Source organism: Manacus candei, unplaced genomic scaffold (genome assembly GCF_025592945.1).
Source record: "Manacus candei isolate 608988 ecotype Guabito, Panama unplaced genomic scaffold, ASM2559294v1 h1tg000011l, whole genome shotgun sequence".
NCBI lineage: Eukaryota > Metazoa > Chordata > Aves > Passeriformes > Pipridae > Manacus > Manacus candei.
Window position 1 is genome coordinate 31,339,991 of NW_026138059.1, and position 22,660 is coordinate 31,362,650.

General features: G+C 41.1%; 2 protein-coding genes across 4 annotated transcripts in view; one reads left to right on the forward strand and one right to left on the reverse strand.

Annotated features, from left to right (window-relative positions):
- Positions 1–16,662, reverse strand: part of USP45 (ubiquitin specific peptidase 45) — a 51,987-nt gene extending 35,325 nt beyond the window's left edge. The window contains exons 1-7 of one of the 3 annotated variants that reach the window (XM_051778175.1): positions 14,807–15,590; positions 13,398–13,540; positions 11,200–11,284; positions 8,817–8,926; positions 6,558–6,727; positions 4,878–4,981; positions 4,401–4,501 (exon numbers count right to left, since the gene is read on the reverse strand). In XM_051778175.1, coding sequence (XP_051634135.1) covers positions 4,401–4,501; positions 4,878–4,981; positions 6,558–6,727; positions 8,817–8,916 — 475 coding nt within the window. In that variant the 5' untranslated portion in view covers positions 8,917–8,926; positions 11,200–11,284; positions 13,398–13,540; positions 14,807–15,590. Of the gene's footprint in view, positions 1–4,400; positions 4,502–4,877; positions 4,982–6,557; positions 6,728–8,816; positions 8,931–11,199; positions 11,285–13,397; positions 13,541–14,806; positions 15,591–16,596 lie in introns of those variants that run through there. The other 2 variants (XM_051778176.1, XM_051778177.1) reach the window with 2 other exon arrangements.
- A 3,279-nt stretch (positions 16,663–19,941) lies between these two features.
- TSTD3 (thiosulfate sulfurtransferase like domain containing 3) lies at positions 19,942–22,448 on the forward strand. The gene is made up of 4 exons (XM_051778221.1): positions 19,942–20,048; positions 20,193–20,348; positions 20,563–20,722; positions 22,055–22,448. The coding sequence occupies exons 1-4, from the start codon at positions 19,994–19,996 to the stop codon at positions 22,116–22,118; spliced, it is 435 nt and encodes a 144-aa protein (XP_051634181.1). The 5' UTR covers positions 19,942–19,993; the 3' UTR covers positions 22,119–22,448.
- Positions 22,449–22,660: the final 212 nt, after the last annotated feature.

The following is a 22,660-nucleotide window of genomic DNA, read 5'->3' on the forward strand; positions in this document are numbered from 1 at the left end:
GCAGGGAACATGATTTTGTCCCACAGCTGCACAGCACCAGTCCCTTAACTGAGATTCCTAAACCCTGCGTTAACACAGACAATGATTCATTCCACGAAGCAAAGCAAGTTACTGGACCAGGTGTACAAACACACATAGTGCTGACACATCCACTTGCAAAAGATGTCCAGAAAATTTATCATGTGTTCCCTATCCATTTGCTTTGCCAGTATTTCAAACACTAGTAGTGCACATGGACTTCTGTACCGCCCTTGCTGAAACTGAGCTGTGCCTGGGGGTGCAGATGGTATGCAAGCAAGAAGATAAATGACATCAAATTTTTCTTTCAGCTAGGAGAGTAAGCACTTTTGCTCATCTTTTCAATGCAACTTTTTTTTAATTAAAAATGAGGGTTCCAGGAATACACACTTTTATTCCAAGGTCAAGCCTTTTCTATTGAATACAACTCTGGTACTTCAGCTGAAGGTCTTCACAGTAAAAGCAAGGTTAATAGACTGCCTTTCTTTTACCAAGTTCTCATCATGCTGTATTATGAAATGCTACTAAATTGTCTGGCACTCCTTTTTTATTTAAAAAATTTAGATTTTTTTTTTGTTCAACACTGTACAACAATGAGACTCTAACCCTTAGACAAACAGCACAGTTTTCTTCTAAAATGGTCACTAGCTTTACATTTTAAAAGCCCAACTTCTCTTGTAGTGTTACAATCATACGAAATTAATGATCAAAAAACTGAATCTGCCACAATGTTATAAACTAAAGACATCTGCACAGTGAAAGAGCAACCTATTCAAGCACACGTTTTGATCCTCTGCACTCGGATGATTTGCGCTACACTTTACAAGGAAGTAGGTACATCGACAGGGAAGGAAAGACTTTGTAAATAAAAATGACAGAATGTCTAAAAAAAGTTTTTACCAGTGATTCAGTTTTCATCCCTTTGCAAGGTGTATAATTAACCACAGCCCCTAACAAGTATGCACATTAGAAAGAAACAGGATAACAGAAAAGAAAAAAACCGATAACAGAAATGTCTTTTTGCTGAAGTGTATTTCAGATTTGGAGACTCAATATATTCTGCTTTACTTTGCTAGTTAATTTTAAATATACAGAATGGTCTTACGTGATTCCAATGTACATACAGTAAAAATCACTTATGAAATAATACAATTTTTTTCAATGTGATCCTTTGTCAACTGCTAATACCCACAGATGAATGCAAATCTGAAAAATTATTCATCACACTGTTTGTTTTTCCATACAAGTCAACAACTATTACTTGTACTGTAAAATTATATATATTTTTATACATCTGTTATTAGATGTATAAAAATAGAAATAGATATATTAAAATAGAAATCAAGTTTCTAACTTTCATTTATTGGCAAATCTGGGCAGCTAAACTTACTAGCGAAATCTCATTCCTCTGCTTGACCTTCCCAACAACAAATTTAACTAAGAAATTTGAGAATATATATTCTTTCTTCCCATTCTATTGCTACACAAACCAATTTAATTAACTGCTCTACAAAAACTATGCAATCTTATGTCTTCACCGACATCTAATTTGGCTTTTGTAAAGGAAAATACACATAATATTCACTTTGAAGACTGCAAAACAATTTGTTTTCTCCAGCAAATGAGCAGACACACAGATTGCAATGTCTCAGCATGGTTCCTGTGTACTACATGTGCATTATGTCCATGTGAAGCTCACAAGTGTGCCACACGGACAATACTGCACCTGCCTTTCTGTGGAAATCATCATGGCCTGCTAACCTTTTCCACAAAACAAATTTCTGGGTGGTATACCCTGGAAAGCAATCTTGCTTTATTCTTCCATCTTGTGTCCAACATGACCTCTTAACCAAACAGACTCCTTTAAAAAAAAAAAAGGGGGGGGGGGGGAAGAAGCAGGCATTGCTGGGTACAACAAACCATAGGATCAGATGCGAAAATCACACAGCTGCAAGCATTCTTTTGGGAACCCAGCACTGGGATTTATCTCAATCGCTTAATGTAATTACAAAAGTCAGTCATGTAGTAGTAATGTAATTTGCACATTTTTACAGCTGAAGTGAAGTTGAATCTTTATGAGAGGCCGAGCGAAAAGCAGGGATCCTGCTGCCACACTATTCCACCACATTAGTACCAAATGACAAGCATTTTGCTTTTGTTTATTTTCCAAGATGCATTAATTAGGAAATCTATATAACCCTCCCTTACATGTTTAAACTGATCATTTTATCTTTAAATGAATCCTGCACTTTTGAGAACCCAAAAAAAACCCGAGCAACCTTCATCTGCTACTTATATCCATGTTCATACTGCATCTCTACAGAAATTTCTACACAATATTATTTGAATTTTAATGATGCACCCTGCCAACCAGTTGTTATGACAAAAAGAAATTCAGACATAAGACAAATTGTTGTTAAGGTGCCACATTCTAATATGAAAACTGTCTTCATTTTGACTGCTTTTTTAGGAAGAAATGGAAAAGCAATGGGAAAAAAAAGCACAAGACTGATTTTTAAATGAGAAATATGAATTGAATTGGTAATTGTCAGTTTTACACTGCTTGTTTCCCTCCAGTTATTTTTCATATTTTTTAAATTATTTTAAGTTTGTAATGGCTGAATATACAAAATAAATTTTAAAAATCTATGCCAACTAATAATTTCAAGGATGACAGTTACACTGAAAATATCAATAGAACATGAAATAAAATGTTAAACTAAATAAAAATTAAACAAAAAAAAAAGTAGAGTTAACTCTCACAGTTATTCGTTGTGTCCTTTGTGTTCTGGACAACAGCAAGAATTACATTTCAATTTCAGATTCTGTTTTTTAAAAATCATTAAAGGTAGTCTAATTTAAATAAAAGAAAAAACCTTACATAGATTTCTATGTAAGGGGAAGTAGCAAGTGTGTCATTTATCAAAATGAACCAAGAATGCCAACTCTGGTTGAGAGTTCCCTGTCACACATTTCTTTTACAAACAGACGACTGTTTTCCAGCCTCTTCCAGCAAGAAGCCTGGTCAAAGCAACAGAGTGTCCCAGGCAGAAGCTTTTTCCTCTTTTCCTTGCCACTTAAAAAAACCAGCAAATCATCTTTGGGCCAATGGTCCCAGACCTTTTACAAATGCAATCCAAACTTCTCAGCACAGCCACAGTTTAGAGGGTTATGGACTTCCATTTTTAAAACATCACTGGAAGTCCACAGACACACTTTTTGCATGAATACATTACATTAACTGAAAGAAACATTGCAGCGTTTTCATTTGCAGGAAAGTTGCAACAACCACTTATTACACATGAACTTGAAACTGAAGAGAAACTGAAGTGAACAAAAGTAAAATCACATACTGCATTTTCATATCTCCAAGAAAAAAAGATGCAAAAAGTAGAAATTTATCAATTTATTACAATTGAATAATTTAACATATAACTTGTGATTTGATCAAAATATAATATTTCTAAGTTGCCCTTCATTTTCTCCACTCAAAAAATACATAACAACTCTTAAAACCAGTAGAATTTATGCACATGGAGCTAGAATACCTAGTCTAATTCAGTAAGGCAGTCCTTCTCCACTCTTACTTCTAACCAGTTGATTATCTCAGCTAAAAAATGCAACCAATTGTTTTAAAAGTTTACTCAAGCTGGTTTTTGAGAAGAAAATCTGAAATTCAATGCACTCTCTAAGTCACAAGCCAGAAATGCTGCCAAGTGTGTTACAGCAGAGATGAGTAATGTCAATGTTATCAAGAGCAGACAGCTGAGGGCCACATATACAAAGTTCTATCGACAATCACATATATTGAGAAGGTCTATTAGGCTCCTAATATAAGAAAATAATTTAATACTATCTTCTACTAATAGAAATAAGCACTTTATCAATTAAAACCAAATAGCAGAAATTAACATTACATACAACAACAGAGTACTAGAAAATCCACTCAAAAAAAAATTTAACTGTGTAGAATGAATTTAAATCAGAAAAATTGTAGCTTTGATACATCCATAATAGGGAAATTCAATTCCTTTATAGTAAATGTATAGTGTATGCTTCAACATATTTTTTGTGCATTACTTTATATTGCATTATATTTAAGGTAACAACTTCTCTATTATAAACCTTTTTCATTACAGACAAAATTTGGAAAAACTGTCCTATAGTGCCCAAAATATTTTTCAAATATAATTAAACTGTACAAAAAAGTGACATCATGTTTTGACAGGCATTACTTGCCCAAGTAGTTGTGCAATTACAAATTACATTATAGTCATATTATACATAACTTTTTAGTTGTATTTTTAACATGACTCAAAATCTGAAATGTTCAGTCAGTACATTACAGATGTCTCCAGATAAAGCTTTTTGTGCAAACTTACTTGGTTCAGCCCTGGCACCATGTTTTTGAAGAAAGTCAACTATCTGAGCCAGAACCTTTTTGTTGCAATGTGTTGACAGCTCTTCATCACATTCATAACACCTAAACAAAAGAAGAAACAAACCGGAATTCAGAGTATCTGCATGCACCTCCCAGCTCTAACAAGCCTCTCAAGCAACCTTACAAAAATTACTTAAGATGCAGGTTTCAATTTTTCACACTAAAAAGAGAGATGGAATTGAATTCCCTCATCTTGTATATGCTCATCTACGGATCAGTCCCAATTCACTTAGAGATTTAAATATTATCAGACAATTCAAAGGACAAATTAATTTTCTCTCCAGAAAGCCTCCCTTTCCTCTATAGAAAGTATTAAATTTATCTGTCGGAATCATTCTTTATCATGAGAAGACACTCCTTTAAGTTGTCTGTATCCTTACACACAAGCTTACACAAACCCCTGCATACCCATTCTCACCATATGATCCACGTGCTGAGGTTGATAACGATGCAATGAGGTTCTGCACGTGCTGTTTGGAAGTGTTTCAGAGAATGCTGGCCTTCCGAATTCTTACTACATCCCTAAAAATGGAAACATCAACACAGTAAGGGGGGAAAAAGGGAAGAAGGAAAACACTATATTATTAGTAAATAAATGACAAAAACTTCACTTTTCAAAATTAGACAAGAAGCTATTCTGCCCTACCCATTTAGCATTCCCAAGGATTGAAAGGATTTAACATCTATTATAATCCAGTGTTATAAAGATACCAATTAACTTTTTTTACTAATAAAGGAAAATCAATGACAACACAAAACCAAAACCTCATCTCTTCTACTTGGAAAAATCAGATAAAAGCATAGAGATTCATTAAGGTTTCTTTTAACTGAATAAAAATAATTCCTAGTTTTTGGAAAAGTATTAAATAAGTATCAATAGAAAATGATGCCATTCACAAAAGTAAGAATGCTCTAAAAGTTGTGAAAGAAACAATTATGTAGCATATTTGGCCCACAGAATATCAAGGAAAGGACAGCATAGGTAACCCTCACTGCTCAAGAATGCCAAATACATTCCAGACAGCAAATGAAAAAGGGAGATAAAGTGTTTTGCACTAAAAAGCTACTCAGAACACACCATTTATATACAGCAATTTTGAGAGAAAGCATTTGCAATTTTTCAAGTATCTACAGAGTGGGACTTCCAAGACTGGTCTCTGAATGAGACATGAGTTTTGGAAGCTTTTAACAGCATGAACATGAAGAATCACACAGAATTACCTCTTTTTAAAAACCCTCCTTAACTAGAAATTTTCAAACAAGATACAGGAGTCCTCCTCAGATCTAGTTAACTACCTTCTGAAGCCTGTGAATAGCATGTTTCTTTGCAAAATTAAATCTGTTCAGATTATACTGGGAGGAGCTGGCTTCTGTCCTTACTATAGCAAAACCTACTGAAAGTCTAAGAAAATTGTGAAATGCTTTGTTCAGGCAACTATTGGCTGAACCGAACCTGACATTGCCCATAAACTGAATTTTTCTGTATCAGGCTTTACTTCAGTCACAGGAAAGAAACCTGTGCAAGCCCCTGGGGTCAGGACCTGCTGTTTTAAACTCTGAGGCCAAGATTTGACATTATAATTGATCCAATCTAATGACTAGCTGCCATGGAAGCAGCATTCTCACTCTGGCACTGTCCTTTCTCCCAGGTTTCAATCAAATCTAGCAATTGAGTGTCCACAGTACAAGCTGATTCAGCAATATACACATTTGGTTTTTCTTTCATTTGTATTCGTGGGAACTTCTCCCAGATGGGCCATCTGAATGGATGCATTTTGCAGCCACACAGTTCCTGGTGCCAATTCTCTGTAAATGGCAAGAGCATGCAGATGAAGAACAGAGAAAAGGCAGGACTGTCACTTACTAATCATGATGACAAATCACACCGTAACACACAAAGCTAACCCAAAACTGCCAAAAAACGAAACAAGAACATAAGGTCACATCCCACTTCCCTGAAGAAGCTGAAGCATGGACTCTCACAACTAAACACTTATGTCACACTGTTTCACTGAAGGTAATGGGAAGACAAACAGACAAGGGCTCACACCAGTCATATCCTTTAGAAAATCCACCTAAATTTAGTGCATGTGCTCACCTGAGAGCCACACTTGAGACACAGCCATATGTCTGAAGGTGCTGTGGGCTCACCATCACTCATCCGCCTCTCCTTCAGACATTCTGCACATATGGACCAGACGCTCTGAGCCACTGCTCTCTTCACATGATGCACATCCACTGCTTGGCTCACGTGCTGGCAGGTTAAGCCTAGAGAAAACAACAGATACTCACCTTATCCATTAAAAATAATAACTATGAAAGGGAGCATGTGTATATTACAAGAGCATAATCTCTGACGAATTCAACATTAGGAAAAAAAATAGCAAAGAACTAGCACAGGAAAGATCAGCCAGCTGCTCCTCATATACTGAATTTTATGAAGGACCTATTTCAGTCTTTCTGTAATGAAAATTCTTTTCAAGCCAAGAAACGCCACCTCTTAAACCAGAAAACTACTTCATACAAAAGTACAAGCACTACTTCTGTACAAAACTAATTTCCCCAGGTTTTGACAGTAAAACACTATATAAATCTATTTTTGTACACAATAACGCAGGCAGTTGACCTTCTTTTCAACCCATAAAGAAAGATTTGGAAATACCCATGCATCTCTAGTATGACTGCTCATTCTGAACACAAATATCAACCATTCTTCTCTCTCGTATTTTTTGCACAAATTCCACTATAATATCACAGCATAAGGTAGGTTTGCAGTAACCTCTGAAGGTTATCTTGTCCAAACCCTCATTCAAAGCAGAGTCAAATACTAATTAGATCTGTTTGTTCATGGCTTTGTTCAGCTGAGTGTTGAATATCTTCAAGGACAGAGGTTTTACCAACTCACTAGAAAATCAGTTTTCTGTCTCGCCACCCTCAGAGTGAAAATAAAATAAATTTCCTCACACCTAGTCAAATTTTCCATAGCCTAACTTTTGTCTGTTGCCTTTAGTCTTCTCACTGTGGACCTCCTAGAAGAATCTAGTTCTGCCTTCTCTGTAACTACCATCAGGCAGTCAAAGAAAGAAATTATACTTTCACTCCATTGGCTAAACAAAGACATTCCTTTTAGCCTCTCTTCCCACATCATGTTCTCAATTTCCTTAACAATGCAGAGGGGGGTGATCCACTGGCCTCATTCTAACAAGTAAGTGTCTTTCTTGTAACAGGAAGCCCACAGCTGGACACAGTACTCCAGGTGAAGTCTCACCCATGCTGAAAAGATGGAAAGAATCATGTACCTTGCCTGCCCTGTACTCTAATTAATATAGTCCTGCATACAGTCAGCATGAACAGCACAGCTTGGTTTTATTCAGCATCAGCATTCAGCAAAGGACCCCCAGGACCTTATTGGCAAAGCTGCTTTCGAGCCATTAATTCCCACCCTGTAACTGCATGTGGTTATGCCCAAGTGCCAAACTCTCCACTTGCCTTTGTTGAACTCTAACAAGTTTCTGCCAGCCCATTTCTCCAGCCAGTCTAAGTCACTCTGAATGGCAGACCTGCCCTCCTGCATATCAACTGCTATGAAGGATGCAAAGTGTAACCTTATAATAGCATTATGCAGCTCTCTCAGCACCTTGAGGTGCATCCCATCTGATCCCATGGACTTGTGGACATCCACTTTGTTTAACGGTTCTCCATCTTCTTCTCTAGACAACGTTGAGTCTGGCATTGGGCTCAGGGGTCAGAGAGGATCAAGTGAAGAACTCACATGTGAAGACAGAGGCAAAGTAAAAATTGATTTCCTCAGCCTTTTCCCATGTCCTGTGTCCCTAGGTCCTCTGAACCTCATGCAGCAGGTTTGCACTCACCTTAGCTATCATTTTACTGTCATGGTATCCATACAGGCCCATCTTACTCTTCATACCTCTCATCAGGTCCAACTCTAACTGAGGTTGGTCTACCTAATTCCTAATCCTGCACACTCTGAACCTCTGCAAGGACAGCCCAAACATGTCATCACCCTCTCTGCCCTTCTTTTTTTTCCTCTGAGTTTATCTGGAAGCTCCCCACTGAGCCAAGCAGCCTCCTGCCACATGTGCATGACCTTACAGGGAGAGGAAAGGACTGTTCTGCTTTGAAGAGATTGTCATCGAAGATCAACCAACTCTCCAGCCCTTCAGGGTAGGCATGTAGCACAAGAAATGATCATGTCATAAACAACTGAGTGGGGATATTTTGTTACACATTCAAACAAGAAAAGTATTTCACGGTACTTTTTTTTTGTGGTTTTCATCAGTCAATATGGAATTTATTAGCCCTAACCTCAGGGACAAAAATCACCTAATGTACTTACCTGAAATATCATCTGAAGAGTCCTCATCCTGTGGCCTGTTAGGCCTTTTGCTTCTCTTCGGCTTCTCGGAGTTCGTTCTTGATGGATCTTTCACCCGCATCTGTTACTTCCTAGGAAAGAGAGACAGATGTTGCTTCATTGTTATTGCTATGTAAATGCTTCACCAAATGTAATGAGTTTGAACTCTAAAAGCACAAGATCAAATCACACATTTAAACCTCACTAACACAGTTTTAGGCTTGGACTAATGTCAGCTACTGTGTAACAAGGACTATGAATGTGTCAGGAATGAACTAGCAGGAATGTCGAAAGATCAGTTACACTACAGGACATTATGAATTGTATCTGTGGCAACAGAGGATACACACACACATGCACTTCTAGACAGTGCTGTTAAATATCTGAGATACCAAGATTTCCTTTATTTTTGTTTTTGTAAAGCAAATTATTACAGAGCTCCAACCATACCTTACCAGAAAAGCATCATCAAAATAAAAGCTTCTCTTCCTTAAAATATATACCTTAGGAAAGGTTACAATCATCCCTTACCCTTGGCAAATTCCCTAAAAGTTTTTGAACAATTTCAAACACTCTAAGTAAATACAAAAAGTCTTCCAAATCTGATTAAAGTGTCCTATCCTATGAGGGATGAAAAACTGGAATACAAGCTGACCCCTCTATTAAACATCAGAGAGTCCGTAAGGATGAGGTTTTTCATAGGAAATTTGGGTCATTAATCAAGGACCCCTATAAGGAAGAGAATTAAAGCATAGATATTTGCCATTAAACATAAAAAAATACACAGAGATTTCAGCACACCAGTCATTTCATCAAAATCCAAATGTGAATTCACTAAAGGAGTGTAGCTGTGCATCACACAAACAGCTGCTGGGGCTTAGTTTACAGTTTGTCTTTTAACAGTGTGCTTCATAAAAACAAACTTTTGTTTCATATGTGAAGCATATGAATGTAAGATAGTCAAATATTCATACACTGCAAACTGTGAGCCATTCTGTTTAGAAAAAAAATGATGTCTTGTTGTGTACCACAGACAGGTTAGTAATGTCACCTGAGTCACCACTACCAAACATTTTCAACTGTGCTACTGCATTTATGTGTAGGAAAACTCTAAAATGCCCTACATTTGGGAATAGCAAAAGATATATTATTACTACATATCAGTTAGTTAAGTTTGCCAAAGTTTAGAAAGTTAGCCTACTTAAGTTTTTTTAATCTTCTCTGTATATGCATTTAAACCTTTGTATTACTCTAAGAGACATAGTGTATTGAACTCAATATTCCCTCTCCTTTCTTATCCACTAAGCCAATCAGCAGAACAGTCATCAATACTGATAGTAGAGCGCCACCACCAGCAGTATCTGAACAGCCTGCACTGAAGCAAAGCAGGCAATCCGTATGTCAGAGGTCCTGTTCCAGGTTCCTATGCAACTGGACAGACATCTCTGCACCTGCTGCCCATACTATTAGTGCTGGAGGTTTTCTGCATGAAGGGTTACATATAGGTTACAGATTTGCATTGGACAAGTCAAATTTTTGTAGAGTACAAAAGAAGCCTTTACTCTCTGCTTCTCTGCATCAACGGCTTCATGGCTCCTCAACCTTTCAAAATACAATGCATTCTTTGCAGAATGCTACATTTACATGGAAATTAATTTATACTATATTAAATATGATGTTTTTAAATTACAGCTTTAAAATTTTCCTATACTTACAGTTATAAAGCTTCAAATGCTTAGACATGCAAGTGAACAAGGCTACTGAATTCAGCTTTGCTGCTTTCACAGGTTCACAATTCCTGCTCATACAGTAACAAAGATCTAAATCTTCCAGCCCTTGACTATTTATGTTGAACAAATGTTAGCACACCTAACGTCCATCAACAGCCATGCATAAGGCATCCCTAGAACACAAAAAGATTCCAACAACTTCAGCTGTGTATTTCTGCCTTGGCACCTCATCGTACATATCCAAGCTTCATGTGAAACTACCCATCACCACTTGTCGCACTGCCACTTAACTGAGCACAAGATTCATTGTGACATATATCAAACAGTAAGGCCAACACAGTTGCTGTTAGAAACCCTAATATTTTGCACTAAATTATGTAAAGAGTCAATAGGAAAGGCAGCAAAAATGTCCTCCCTAAAGAAACATAGTTGTGTTTAGGTTATTCAACACTGACATAAACAACCTACGAGTTCATTTCAGCATAACAATTTTGATCTCTTTGGACAGATTATGTAAGACTGTCCAAACCACAGCCTTCACCCCAGTGAAAGTCATGTTCATATCACTACATTTTCAGAGCTCAGATAAATAATTACAGGCACAACCAGCTGAAATACAAGCAAGTTTTTACCACCTGTGAAGCCTGTGGCAAGCAGAGCAGGTGACACAATCCGGACTGAGGCACACACGGCCCACTGCTGAACCCACACTCTAGGGACCTTCAGGACACGTGGAAAAGAGAGTGTCAGTTGACACCACAATGACTGAAAACACGGCATTTCAAGCCCGGCATAATCAACACGGCACTAGAAATGAACACTGTCATAAGAAGCTGGCATTCACACTGCGGGTTTGGGAACCCACTGCACAGCCCAGACACTTTTCAGTCTCCTTTCAATAAGAGCAGGCAGAGCTAAAGACAACATGGACCATTAGATTAATTACTTTTCATGAACACACATATAGAGGGGCATCCATCAGACAATGTTTACTGACCTGTGAGCTCTTGGAAAAGCCAGAGCATATCAAGGACTTAGACAGACAGGGTTTGTGCCTGACTGAAAAGCATGTAAGTGTGCTGGAAGGGTAAGAGCAATGAGCTACTCCATATGATCTATGATGGAAGTAGCACGGTATATATGCAATACTATCTGCCCTTTTCCAGTACATTTAGGGACAGAAAACATCACAGATCTTTCTTAAGAATTTTAACATGATCAACATTTCATAATCAAAAAATTTTTGCATACATAAAATCAAGTCACGGTGCACAAGATATTTGACTAATGAATCTGACAACTAAAATGACATCAATTTTTGTGGTAGAAAAAGCTGAGTTCAGAGGGTATGCTAGCTCCATCCAGATCTCTATTTGGCACACAGTAAAAATCTTAAGTAGAAATTATTCAGTTCCATGGGGAAAAGGTGAAAAATAGAAAAAGTCACATTAGAAAAAGCTAAATCTCTTCCTTTTTAAAATCATTCAATACAAAACCAAGAACTAGTCCTTGATAAACATGTTAAGATTCTTTGAGCTCAGCATACAAAAGTTTGAAGTGTAATCATCATCACTAGCTATCCTCTGTTATTAACTTTTTACTTCTTAAAAGACTCCTACTAATGTCAGTCAGCCTACAGAAAGCTGATTAAGATCAAAACCTCCTCACTACAACTGCTCATTTCCACCATTCTAGAAAGGACAAACCATTTCAAAAGCAGTAGACTGATCTGCCCTATCTAATTTTAAAAGTTTCAAATTTGACTAAGTGCCAAAAATCAATGTGCTGAATTTGTTAAATTAAATCTAAGGTATGCCTAGACTATTTTAAATGTAAGGTATGCCTGAAAAAGTCTATATTTAACAGCATTAATATTCCTACACTTAGAAATAGACTCTCTTTACAAAGTATACATTTAGATACTTACAAGAGCAGAATGTACTTCCTAAAATAACTATTTTTTTAAAAAAATTACATTTTACTGTAACTCAGTAGAGCTAGGACCAATAAAAGGCTAGTATGAACTAAAAATCACTTTTCTTTGGGAAACAAAACCAAAACAAACAAAAACCAACCAACCAATCAAATCATTCCTCTTCACAACATCTTTTCCCATCTTACCATCTTGCCCTTCTTACTTGGAAGCTGAGTCCCTCCTAGAATGCCTACATAGTTCACTTACTAAATTTTGAAATGTATCACCTTAATGAGTTTTCACATGCTGTACTTTCACCATGATGCTTAGAAGAAACATGAACCAGACCACTCCTACGTTAGAGAAATAACATGCTCTACTGGCTAATACTATATCACTGCTTCTATCTGCCAAGATCCACTTTTTCCCTCCTCTTATAATTAGGGAGCCAGCTCTTTCAAGTGAGTGCCACATTTTTGTTCTTATCTGTGTAACACCTATTCCAATACTTTTCCTGATTCTGGATTAACTAGGAGGATTACAGTTGCATTGCTAGAATGCAAACAAGATAAAAACGACAAAAAACACACCAGTTTATTTAAGCATACTTAACCTGTGAAATACAGCCAAGTGAGTCTACAGATAGTCTCCAGATACTATTTTGGATATGGGTAATACTCTCCCAGTAGGACTGTCCATTAACCGTGAAACCAATATTGTTAATTATTTCATCAATGAGCACCTGAATTCAAGGAAGATGGGGCAAATACATTTACCTCAATCCTTCACTTCATCTGAGGTATTCTGAATTCCAGCTGTCTCACCACTTGTAGTCAAAGTTTCAAGTTTAAATTATACCATTTTTTGTTGCTAATGCAAAGAAAAACCTGTGTCACACTGAAAGGACATAGCACTCACTGAATACAAGGAAAAATTAGCACTTCCAGCTCAACAGCAGCCTTGCTCCAAGGCAAGGGGTGAGGAACAGCACAGGTGTGCAGATTAAGTCCAAAGATGCTCCACAGCACATCTGAGACAGGTCTTTATGATCTTCCACGTAACTGTGACAGCACAGAAAGAAGAGCCTTGTATGGGTCAGTAATGCCAGACCCCCCCCACTACTACATGTAGAACTGCTACATGTTTTGATGTAAGTTGCAAGTTGATATATTTTGGACATCTGTTCCAAGCATTACCTATGGCATTTTGGATTGCTCACCACTAGACCAAATGTCACCCAATCAAAGCAGGAACCACATCCATCACAGTTAGCAACTGGGCAGTGTCACCCATCAGCGGGCCAGGAGGCTCATCACTCTGACAGCCACCAAAACCTTTGCAGCAAACAAGCCCCCACTGCCTGCTAGAGCAGTAAAAGGACCAGAATTGCTGACTGGTAGTGGCAGCAAAGCTTCTCCCCCTGGAAAATGTCATCTGAAATTCTGAAAGCGTCATCTCCAAGATTTCCTAGCCCAAAGGCACATCACACATCTTACACCGTCACTGGAGCTCAAATGCCAATCCTGACATTATAGTACAGTCCTAAAAGGGTGAGACACTGATGTACTTTCTCAGCAAGGAGTGAGACGGAGCCTTTGGACTACTAGATACAACTTCCTCAGTTGTATCTATCCCATAGCATTTCTCACTTTCATTAAAGTATTTTATCCAGCTGCCCATGGTAAACACAGGCTGCCAACATTTATGTTTGTATCCTGCACAATCCCCCTCAAATTTCCTATTGAAACCCACTTGCCACAAAAAAATTACTTCTAAGGATGAACAGAAACCAAATATGTCCAGAAAAAAGAATGAGAAGACTCTGTAACTGGATTGATAACTAGAGTATATTAAAGGACTGAATGGGTAAAAAGAGTAGCATTTTGATAACATACTTTTGCTAGTATCTTGTAGCAAAGGTCTTGAGGAAAATTTCAGGGATATGTATATCAATATCCAGCTCCATAGAGCAAATCGCAACTTTTGTTTATGTTCTCTATCCCACATTAAATGCATTTTTTAAAAAAATATGAACACACCAAGAGGGAAAAACACCTGAGTAGATGTGTTGATGGTCCAATGTGGATTTTCCAAGAAAATTCACGCTTTAAAAAGTAAAACACAGTATCAGAAGAAGAGCCAGAGCTTATAACTAATAATGCTGGTTTGCAAGTGAAAACTTTTATGTGAAAAGGCAGTCAGATGACAGAGCTGACAGACTGTACACTCCTGTGATATGAACACAGATGTAACAGTGCCATCACCACAGAAAGTTCGAGAGTATGACAACTGAAACAGCTGGAGAGTAACCAGTGAACTCACAGTACCTTCGCGGGATAACCATGTGGCCAAAAACTGGGGAAAAGCTGGTCAGAGAACATGAAGGACAAAATGAGCAAAGGATGAGCTTTAGAGAAATGCTAATTCTGTGAATTCAGAAAAATAAAAAAGGAGCCGTGGTTGCAGCATGTGTGTGAGACAGAAGGTTGAAACCCACACAAGACCATACGTTAAGCTAAGACTCCCGCTGTACCTCTGCCTAAACGGCTGAGTTGGAGCAGATAAAGGAAGATAATGGCTGTGCATAACTTCCCATATACTCTGGAAGACTGTTGAGAGATCAGTTAAGTAATGAGGGTAGAACAGATAAAACCGTAAATTTGAAAACTAGTTTGAGCTCTTTGAAAGCCTAAGTCTTGCCACCAAAACCAAAAAATTTCATTCCATTTTCTTCCTCCACACAAACTGCCCCAGTTTGCTTTGATGACATGTCTGAAGTGGAACAACTTGTCCTCGATCTACAGTCGATGCTCAAAACAGAACCCCTGAAACGCTAGCGGCAGTTCTGTGAATCTCTCAGAAATGAAACTACAGAGCACCAGTTCTTCAATATTTCATGAACAAATCTGACAAAATATTTACAAATGTAGTAAACACCAAAACAATTTCACAAAGGCATATTCTGCTTCAATCTGGCACATGTTCGTGCCACTACTATGTTCCCACTTAAAAGTTAGAAAATGAGAGCAGAAAGAATACTTTAAATACAAATAAATACAAATCCTTTAACTACAGCTCTGCTCTATATGCTCATATGAGAGGACTATTTCATGGAATCGGGAAATACTTGTAAAGATGAGATGCAACTAGAATATAGTGCTACACCTGCAGCTACTGTCATCTGCTTCGATGTTCTTGATGTCTTCATTCTACTGCTCCCTTGTTTTAATACACCGTCACATATATCCTGTTTAATAGGGCGAGTAGCAACATATCTATAGCAAGGGCAGAATGAAGTCCTAAAGGACATCATAGCAAAAGAAAAAAAAAAAAAAAAAGGCCAGGAATCAGAGAATCCCAACATCAAATCAAATACAACGTGCAGAGCTGCAGCTATGGGTCTAAAATACCACGTCTCTCTCCGATTAATCGCGAGGGCCGCCCCCGGGCTGTCATTTGACCACCGGACACGGGCCAGTCCGTGCTCGCTCGGCACCGACCCCGAGGCCGCGGCAGCTCCGGGCCGACACAGCGGGGCCGCAGCAGCCGCGCTGCCGCACGACACGGAGCCGAGGCACCATCGTACCCCCGGGCCCAGCGCCAAGTGACCGGAGCGTATGCTCAGCGCTGCCACAGGCGCTGCTACCGCCTCTCCTCAATGTAATACACGGAGAAACGCGCTGCGGGTCCCGGACATATCCCGGCAGGGTTAACCCGCTTCACAGCGGCGACAGCGGGCGGTCGCCACCAGCAGCTCGTCGCCGGCGACCCAACAAGAGCGGCGCTCGGTCCCCAGCCCGGCGCCCCGCGGGAGAAGCGCGGGCAGCGCAGCCCCGGGTACCCCCAGCAGCGACGGGGGCGGCTCGCCCGGCCCGGGGCCACGGCGGGGCAGAGCCCCCTCCGCCCGCTCCCAGCCCGGCGCCCCCGGGACGCGGCTCCGCAGGCCGCGGGCCTGGCCGCCGCCATGGCGGGGCGGATTGGCCCGGTCCGGCCCGGCCGGACCCGGCGCTCCGGCCGCGGCCCCGCGATCCCCCCCGGCTGCGCGGGGTGGGCCCGGCACGGACGCGGCGCCCCCGCGCTGTGCCGGCGGACCCCCCTCCCCGCGCCCCGCACTCACAGAGCGCCGGGCGGCGGCGGCGGGCGCGGCGGCAGCAGGAAGCGGCGAAGGAAGCTCCGCTGCGCTCCGCTCCGCCCCCGGCCGCGCCGCTCCCCGCCCCGGCCGCTGCCCGGGCCGCTCCCGCACGGGTTGGTGCTGGTTCGAGGGCAGAACGCGTGCCCCGGCTGGGAAGGGCCGTGGGGAAGCGGGAGCGCACCACGGGCCCGCTGAGAGGCGACAGGTAGCGGTGGGTTTGGTTGCAGGGCACCTTAGAAACTTGGGGCAAAGGGCGTGCAAAAGAAGGGAGACGTGGTGGGGTGACCTTCACGTCGGAGTTTTGCTGAAAGAGCTGGAGATGCTGCGCTGGGTTTGTGCCCGCGCAGGGGTGTGGACAGTCGTGCCCAGAGGTTACACGGCAGGGTCTGGGCCCTGCGTGTATTTTCAGGGCAGCCACCGTGGGAGGGACTGAAGGGAGATCAGAATCAAAGGTGCATATCCCCGCTGAGGGACAGGCAGAGTAAAGGGTGTCCAGCGCTCGAGGAACTAGTTGAAACTGGGGTTGGGATTAAACCCAGCAAGTGGCTTGAAAACACAGGTGGCTTTACTGGACAGAAGGCAAATCTGAATTAAGGACTGAGAAATAGGAGTTTTATTGGAGTAAGATCACCCAATAATAAGGCATAGAGTAAAAAGGGAGAAAGGGTGAGGTCGCTGTGGCACCCCTCTAGAACCAAGGATGGAGAACCTGTAGTGGATCTGCTGACAAGTAAGCTGAAACAATGGTTAGAGAAGCAGGTAGAAGTCATTGGAGCAAGCAAACACAAGATGTCAAGAAGAGTATTGCTGAAAGAGGTTGACAAATTAAGTAGAATTTGATTTTAGGTAGGAGAAATTCTTTAGGCACATCAGTGACCGTGGTAACAACTGAGCGCAAAGATCTGCAGGCAGACTGCAGACCATGTGAAGGAGGTGGTTCAGACATGTATTGTGCACACCATGTTAATGGAGTCTATATGTGAGAGGGAGAAACGGTGTGGGACAATAATCTGAAACAAATTGGATCAAGAAATGGGTCCTTCCTACTCCACACAGGAGAATAATATTAGAGAATTATTACACTGCAAGAGTAATAACTACTTTCAAAGGTTAAAGAGAAGGAAGGAAAAGTGAACATGTGTGAAATGGGGATAGTGGGATATGAAGGGGAATATGTTCATTTATCTCAGGAGAGGAGAACAGAAATATCTGGAAGAGATAGAATGTCTGTACACTGGCAGAAGGGGAAGTTTGGGGGTTAGTAACAAGAGAAAATGAAAGGTTAAGGGCAAAGGAGCAAGAAGAAGCACTAAAATCACCAGCAATTGGAGGCATGAAAGAAAGGAGAGAGAGAGGCCAAAAGCAAATAGTAAAACATGGTGAAGAATATGGTGTGAAGGATGAAAAGTTTGTGGGGAGAAAAAAAGTCAGATGATAGAAAAAGAAGATGTGGTAACAAAAAAATCAGAAAGGCAGTAAGATGATGAAACCCTAGGTTAGCAAACCATTTCTTTGATCAACAAAATCTTCGGTCAAATTATAAGATGGGGATAAAGAATGTGCAAGGGTAAATGCAGCTGGGTAAGGGTCTGGGAAATTATGCCACTGGGGATGAGTGTGGGAGGCTGTGCAGAACTGGAAAGTGAAGTGGAGGTGAAATGAGAGAGTCCCAAGAGATGAAATGAAGAAAGCTGCTGAGGAAGGGTTGAGCAAGTGCAGAATGACAGTGCCATGAAGGCAAAAGCAGAATTGAACGTGCTGCTTCCCACTTTGTCATCAAACCACAGGAGTTCACCAAGCTTGATCTCTTTTGACTTCAAACTCTGTCTTTCACAAGATGCATAGTGGATGATTCCTATTTCTGCAAGCAAGCGTGTTCTCGCTTTGTGTACATAGCATGATCCAGGGTCAAATTAAAACCACAGAAATGCAGTTTCATGTGAATATGCATTTCATATGACAAGTATCCTAGTGCTTCACATTGAATGCTTTACAGTAAAACATACAGTGAGTGGAGATTAACTGTGGACATTATTTTACTACAGATAAAATATACAGTAGATTATATTTCAAAATATAATTTCTAGAAGTAGTGTATTCTATCCAGATCTTGTGGAAAATGGGAAATGCATGAAACCTCAACTCATATATAGATATACTGCTTCAGAGAGACAATTTGCAAATGCCTGTCAAGGAGGCCATATGGAGAGGCTGGCAGAAGGGCAGCTAGTGAACCAGTTATATGTGCCAAGTTCAATTTGTCACACTTTACAGTACCAAGAAGTATTTTGTTCTCATTTTGAGAAGGAAAACTCTTATTAGTAAAGATTCAACAACATACTCCTCAAAATGCATCTTTTACAAAAAGATCCAGTATGCCTGCTTTTAAAGACTGGAACTGCTGCTATGTGATATATTTGCAAAAGTATGTAGTAAGTATGGAGTATTGATTTAAAATGTGTGGAACGGAAGGACCCTCATTCCTCTAGTCACATATCTTGGTCATCAGTCCTTGTGGCTGAGAGACTGACAGCTTTCAAAATCAAGGGGTATTGAAACTAGGGATCATAGAATCATAGAATATCCTGAGTTAGAAGGGACACACAAAGTTCATTTAGTCCAACTCCTGGCCCAGCACAGCACACCCACAAGAATCACACAATATGCCTGAGAGCGCTGTCCAAATGCTTCTTGGACTCTGGTGGGTCTGGTGCAGTGACTACTTCCTTGGAGAGGGTGTTCCAGTGCCTGACTACCCTCTGGGTGAAGAACCTTTTCCTAATGTCTAACCTAAACATCCTGTGATGCAGCTTCAGGCCATTCCCTCAAATCCTCTCACTGGTCACCAGAGAGGAGATTGGTGCCTGGACCACACTCCTGTGGCTGTAGGGGGGCAGTGACTGTGGTGAAAGGGGTGCAGGCCATTGCTAAAATCACATTTTCTCCTCGGACATAACACTCAGAAGTTTGGTTTTTGTTGAGTTTTTTTGTTGTTTTTTTTTTGTGTTTGTTTGTTTGTTTTTTAAATCACTTTGAGTAGATTTGGCATCAAAATTCCTCATCCATGTTCAGGCTCCCAGCCTTTGATACTTTAAGGCTTCTCGACAGCTTGGCTCAGTGGTAGAAATCACCCTGCCCAGGCAAGGCGGCGGTACCTGGATGTACCGAAACGGAGGCGGCGGCTGCCTAACCCGGGTGCCTCGGGGGCGGGCAGGTGCCACGCGCGGCTTCCCCCGTGGTGCTTCCCAAATTTCTAAGCGGGCCGGCAGCGATCAAACCTCCGAGCCCCCGCCCCCGAGGAGAAGGCGGTGTCTCCTCCCCGCCGGCGGGGGCGGGTGCTGGCGGCCGGCGGGAAGCGGCGGGGCCGGGCCCGCGGCCCGGGATGGTGCCCGGGGGCTGGTGGCGGGCGGCGCGGGCCCTGCGGGCGGCGGCGCCCGGTGAGGCAGGGGCGGGATGGCGGCCGTGTCTCTCGGGGGGTGGGCGGGGGTGAGGTCTGCCGGCCCCCTGTGTGGATGGAGGTCTTTAGCGGCGGTGTCCTTGCCCGGGCCTCCGGCGGCTGACGGGCTGTACCTCCCCGCCAGGTCGCAGCTGCCGCAGCCTGTGCGCCGGCGGGGCGCCCAGTCTCTCCTACCGGGAGCTCAAAGACTTGAAGAAGACCAGCGTGCTCCACATTGACGTGCGGGAGAGGTGGGAGATCGACAGGTTTGGAAAAATCCCCGAGTCCATCAACATCCCGCGTAAGTTATGAACGCCGCTGAGTGCGAGGGTCAGGTGTTCCCTGTTCCCCTTGGCTTGATGGTCAAGGCTGTGACTGAACAAAGAGCAGCGGTGCTAGATAGCTACTAGTATGTTGTGAGGTTGAACTTTTCCTCTAGAGGAATTAGAAGCCTTGAAGTGTAAGCCTGTCCATGAATGGAAAATAAATATTACTTTGTTTTCTGTATTTCCCAGTGGGTGAATTAGTGGAAGCTCTACAAATGGACCCAGAGGAGTTCAAGAAGCAGTACAATCAAAAGATGCCATCCAAGTCAGACCCTGTGGTTTTCTCCTGTTTGGCAGGAACAAGAAGTAAACAAGCACTTGGTTTTGCCATGTCCTTGGGTTTCAGCAGGTATGACTTGTGTATGTAAGGATGGGATTAACGCTGCCACCCTTCATGAAGCAGAATACCTTGTGGGCAAGGGTAAAAATTTACATGTGGAATATGAAAACAATTGGTATTTGAGTTAGACGCTTCTTCATGTCTCTGTGGAGCCTTGAAAGATGCCATTGGGTATTCCAGCAAAGTGAGTTGTATCGTCCTCTGAACACAACCGCTCAGCAGCTCTGTGCGTGTGCTGCAGGTGATGCAAACTGCTCCAAGACCACACTGCCACTGGACAGCTCCCTTGCCAAGACATTGCTTCCTTATACAGCTTCATAAGTATTAGGCCTGAGATGCAGGATGATTAGAAAGGTGGAGAACTGCTTGCTTTGGTAGAAGTACAATCTTGAATATTTTATGAAACCACACCCTTTGTTGAATTACGCTTCTACCTGTATAGTTCACTGTTGACAAAGTACGCCTTCACTTTCAGTAAAGCTTTGGAGTGTTTGCCAGGAGTAAAGCAGTCAAGGCAATAGCTAAAAATAAGAGATTATGATAGAGTGAAATCAAAAGCAGCATTTGGTTGGCAGAATTGTTACACCCACGTTGGAAGGTGCCTCGCTGGTTTGAAGACTGCAGGTAAAATTTAAGACACTGGTTGTTTACTCATGCTTTCATGAACTGCAGTTCACGAACTGGAATATTCCTACTAATTCTAGTCAAAAGTATGGAACCACATTCTTGTTTCAAAGTGCAAAATATCCTCCATTACCTGTTTTTCATAATGCCTAATTGAAGGAGTCAGTATTGTTTTGCATGGTGGGGTTTTTTTCCCAGAATTAAGTTTTGTGCAGGTTTATGTCAGATTTATAGAGCGTGTAGGTTTGCAAGGAAATAAAGATCATTGTGCTGTGTTTATTTGATGACATCTGAAGTATTAGACATAATAGCAAATGAATCTTCCACTGCAGCGAGTATGTTCTCACTTTTTTAAAAAACTGTTTCATTGATACAGCTGCTTTTTCTTGCTTGACATTTGTCTCCAGCATTGTGTCATTTGGAAAAAAAGAGGAACAGAACACACTGCATGGAAGGAGGCAGTATTAGAGTACAAGGGATGCCCATCTGCTCATCACAGCTGGGTACAAGTGTATTTCATTGCAGAGAATTTTTGTATGTTTATTTTTTTCCCCTCTTTTTTTTGGTGTGGTTTTGGGGTTTTTTTTGGTTTGGTTGGTTTTGGTTTGTTGGGGTTTTTTTTCTTGGTTTGGTTTGGTTTAGATTTTTTTACCATGTCCTCTTAAGATATAATGTTAAGAATGACTCTTGAAAAAGGTATCTTCTGCATATTTCCAGAGTTCAGCAGTATGCTGGTGGCTTTGAGGACTGGGTAAAACATGAACCGCCAGAAAGGAAATGAAGATGACTGCCCCAACCCTTACTCCATCAAGGCTTCAGGATGGTTTGTAGGTTTTAGCATTTAACTGTGTGCATTCCACTTCCAGAATAAAGCTCACTCCTGTCTTCTTGTGTAAATGGACATTCACCTTCAGATGGCCATGCATATCAACTGCTTGGTTTAAATTACATCTAAAGACTAGGACATGAACAGCCTTTACTTTGGCCTGTGTTTTTGGTGAGTGCATGTGAAGAGAATCTAAGTGCTTATTATGTTTACTTTTCTTTTGTATGATGGAGTTTGTGACCGTTTAAACTAATGATGATAGGACAAATAAAATTATTTCCCAAATATTTGTGTTGGGTAGTTTGTGTAGAATTCTAATCGAACTGGGGTGACTGCCCTGAGCACAGATTTATTACACTTCACGTGTAGATGAAGTTTTAAAATAGTGGCTGTGTTATCAAAGAATAAAGTAGAGCACAAATTTTTATGTTTATACTATGTGATTGTAAGGCCAAAACATCGCTACTGGTCAGAAAATACATATGGAAACTGACTTG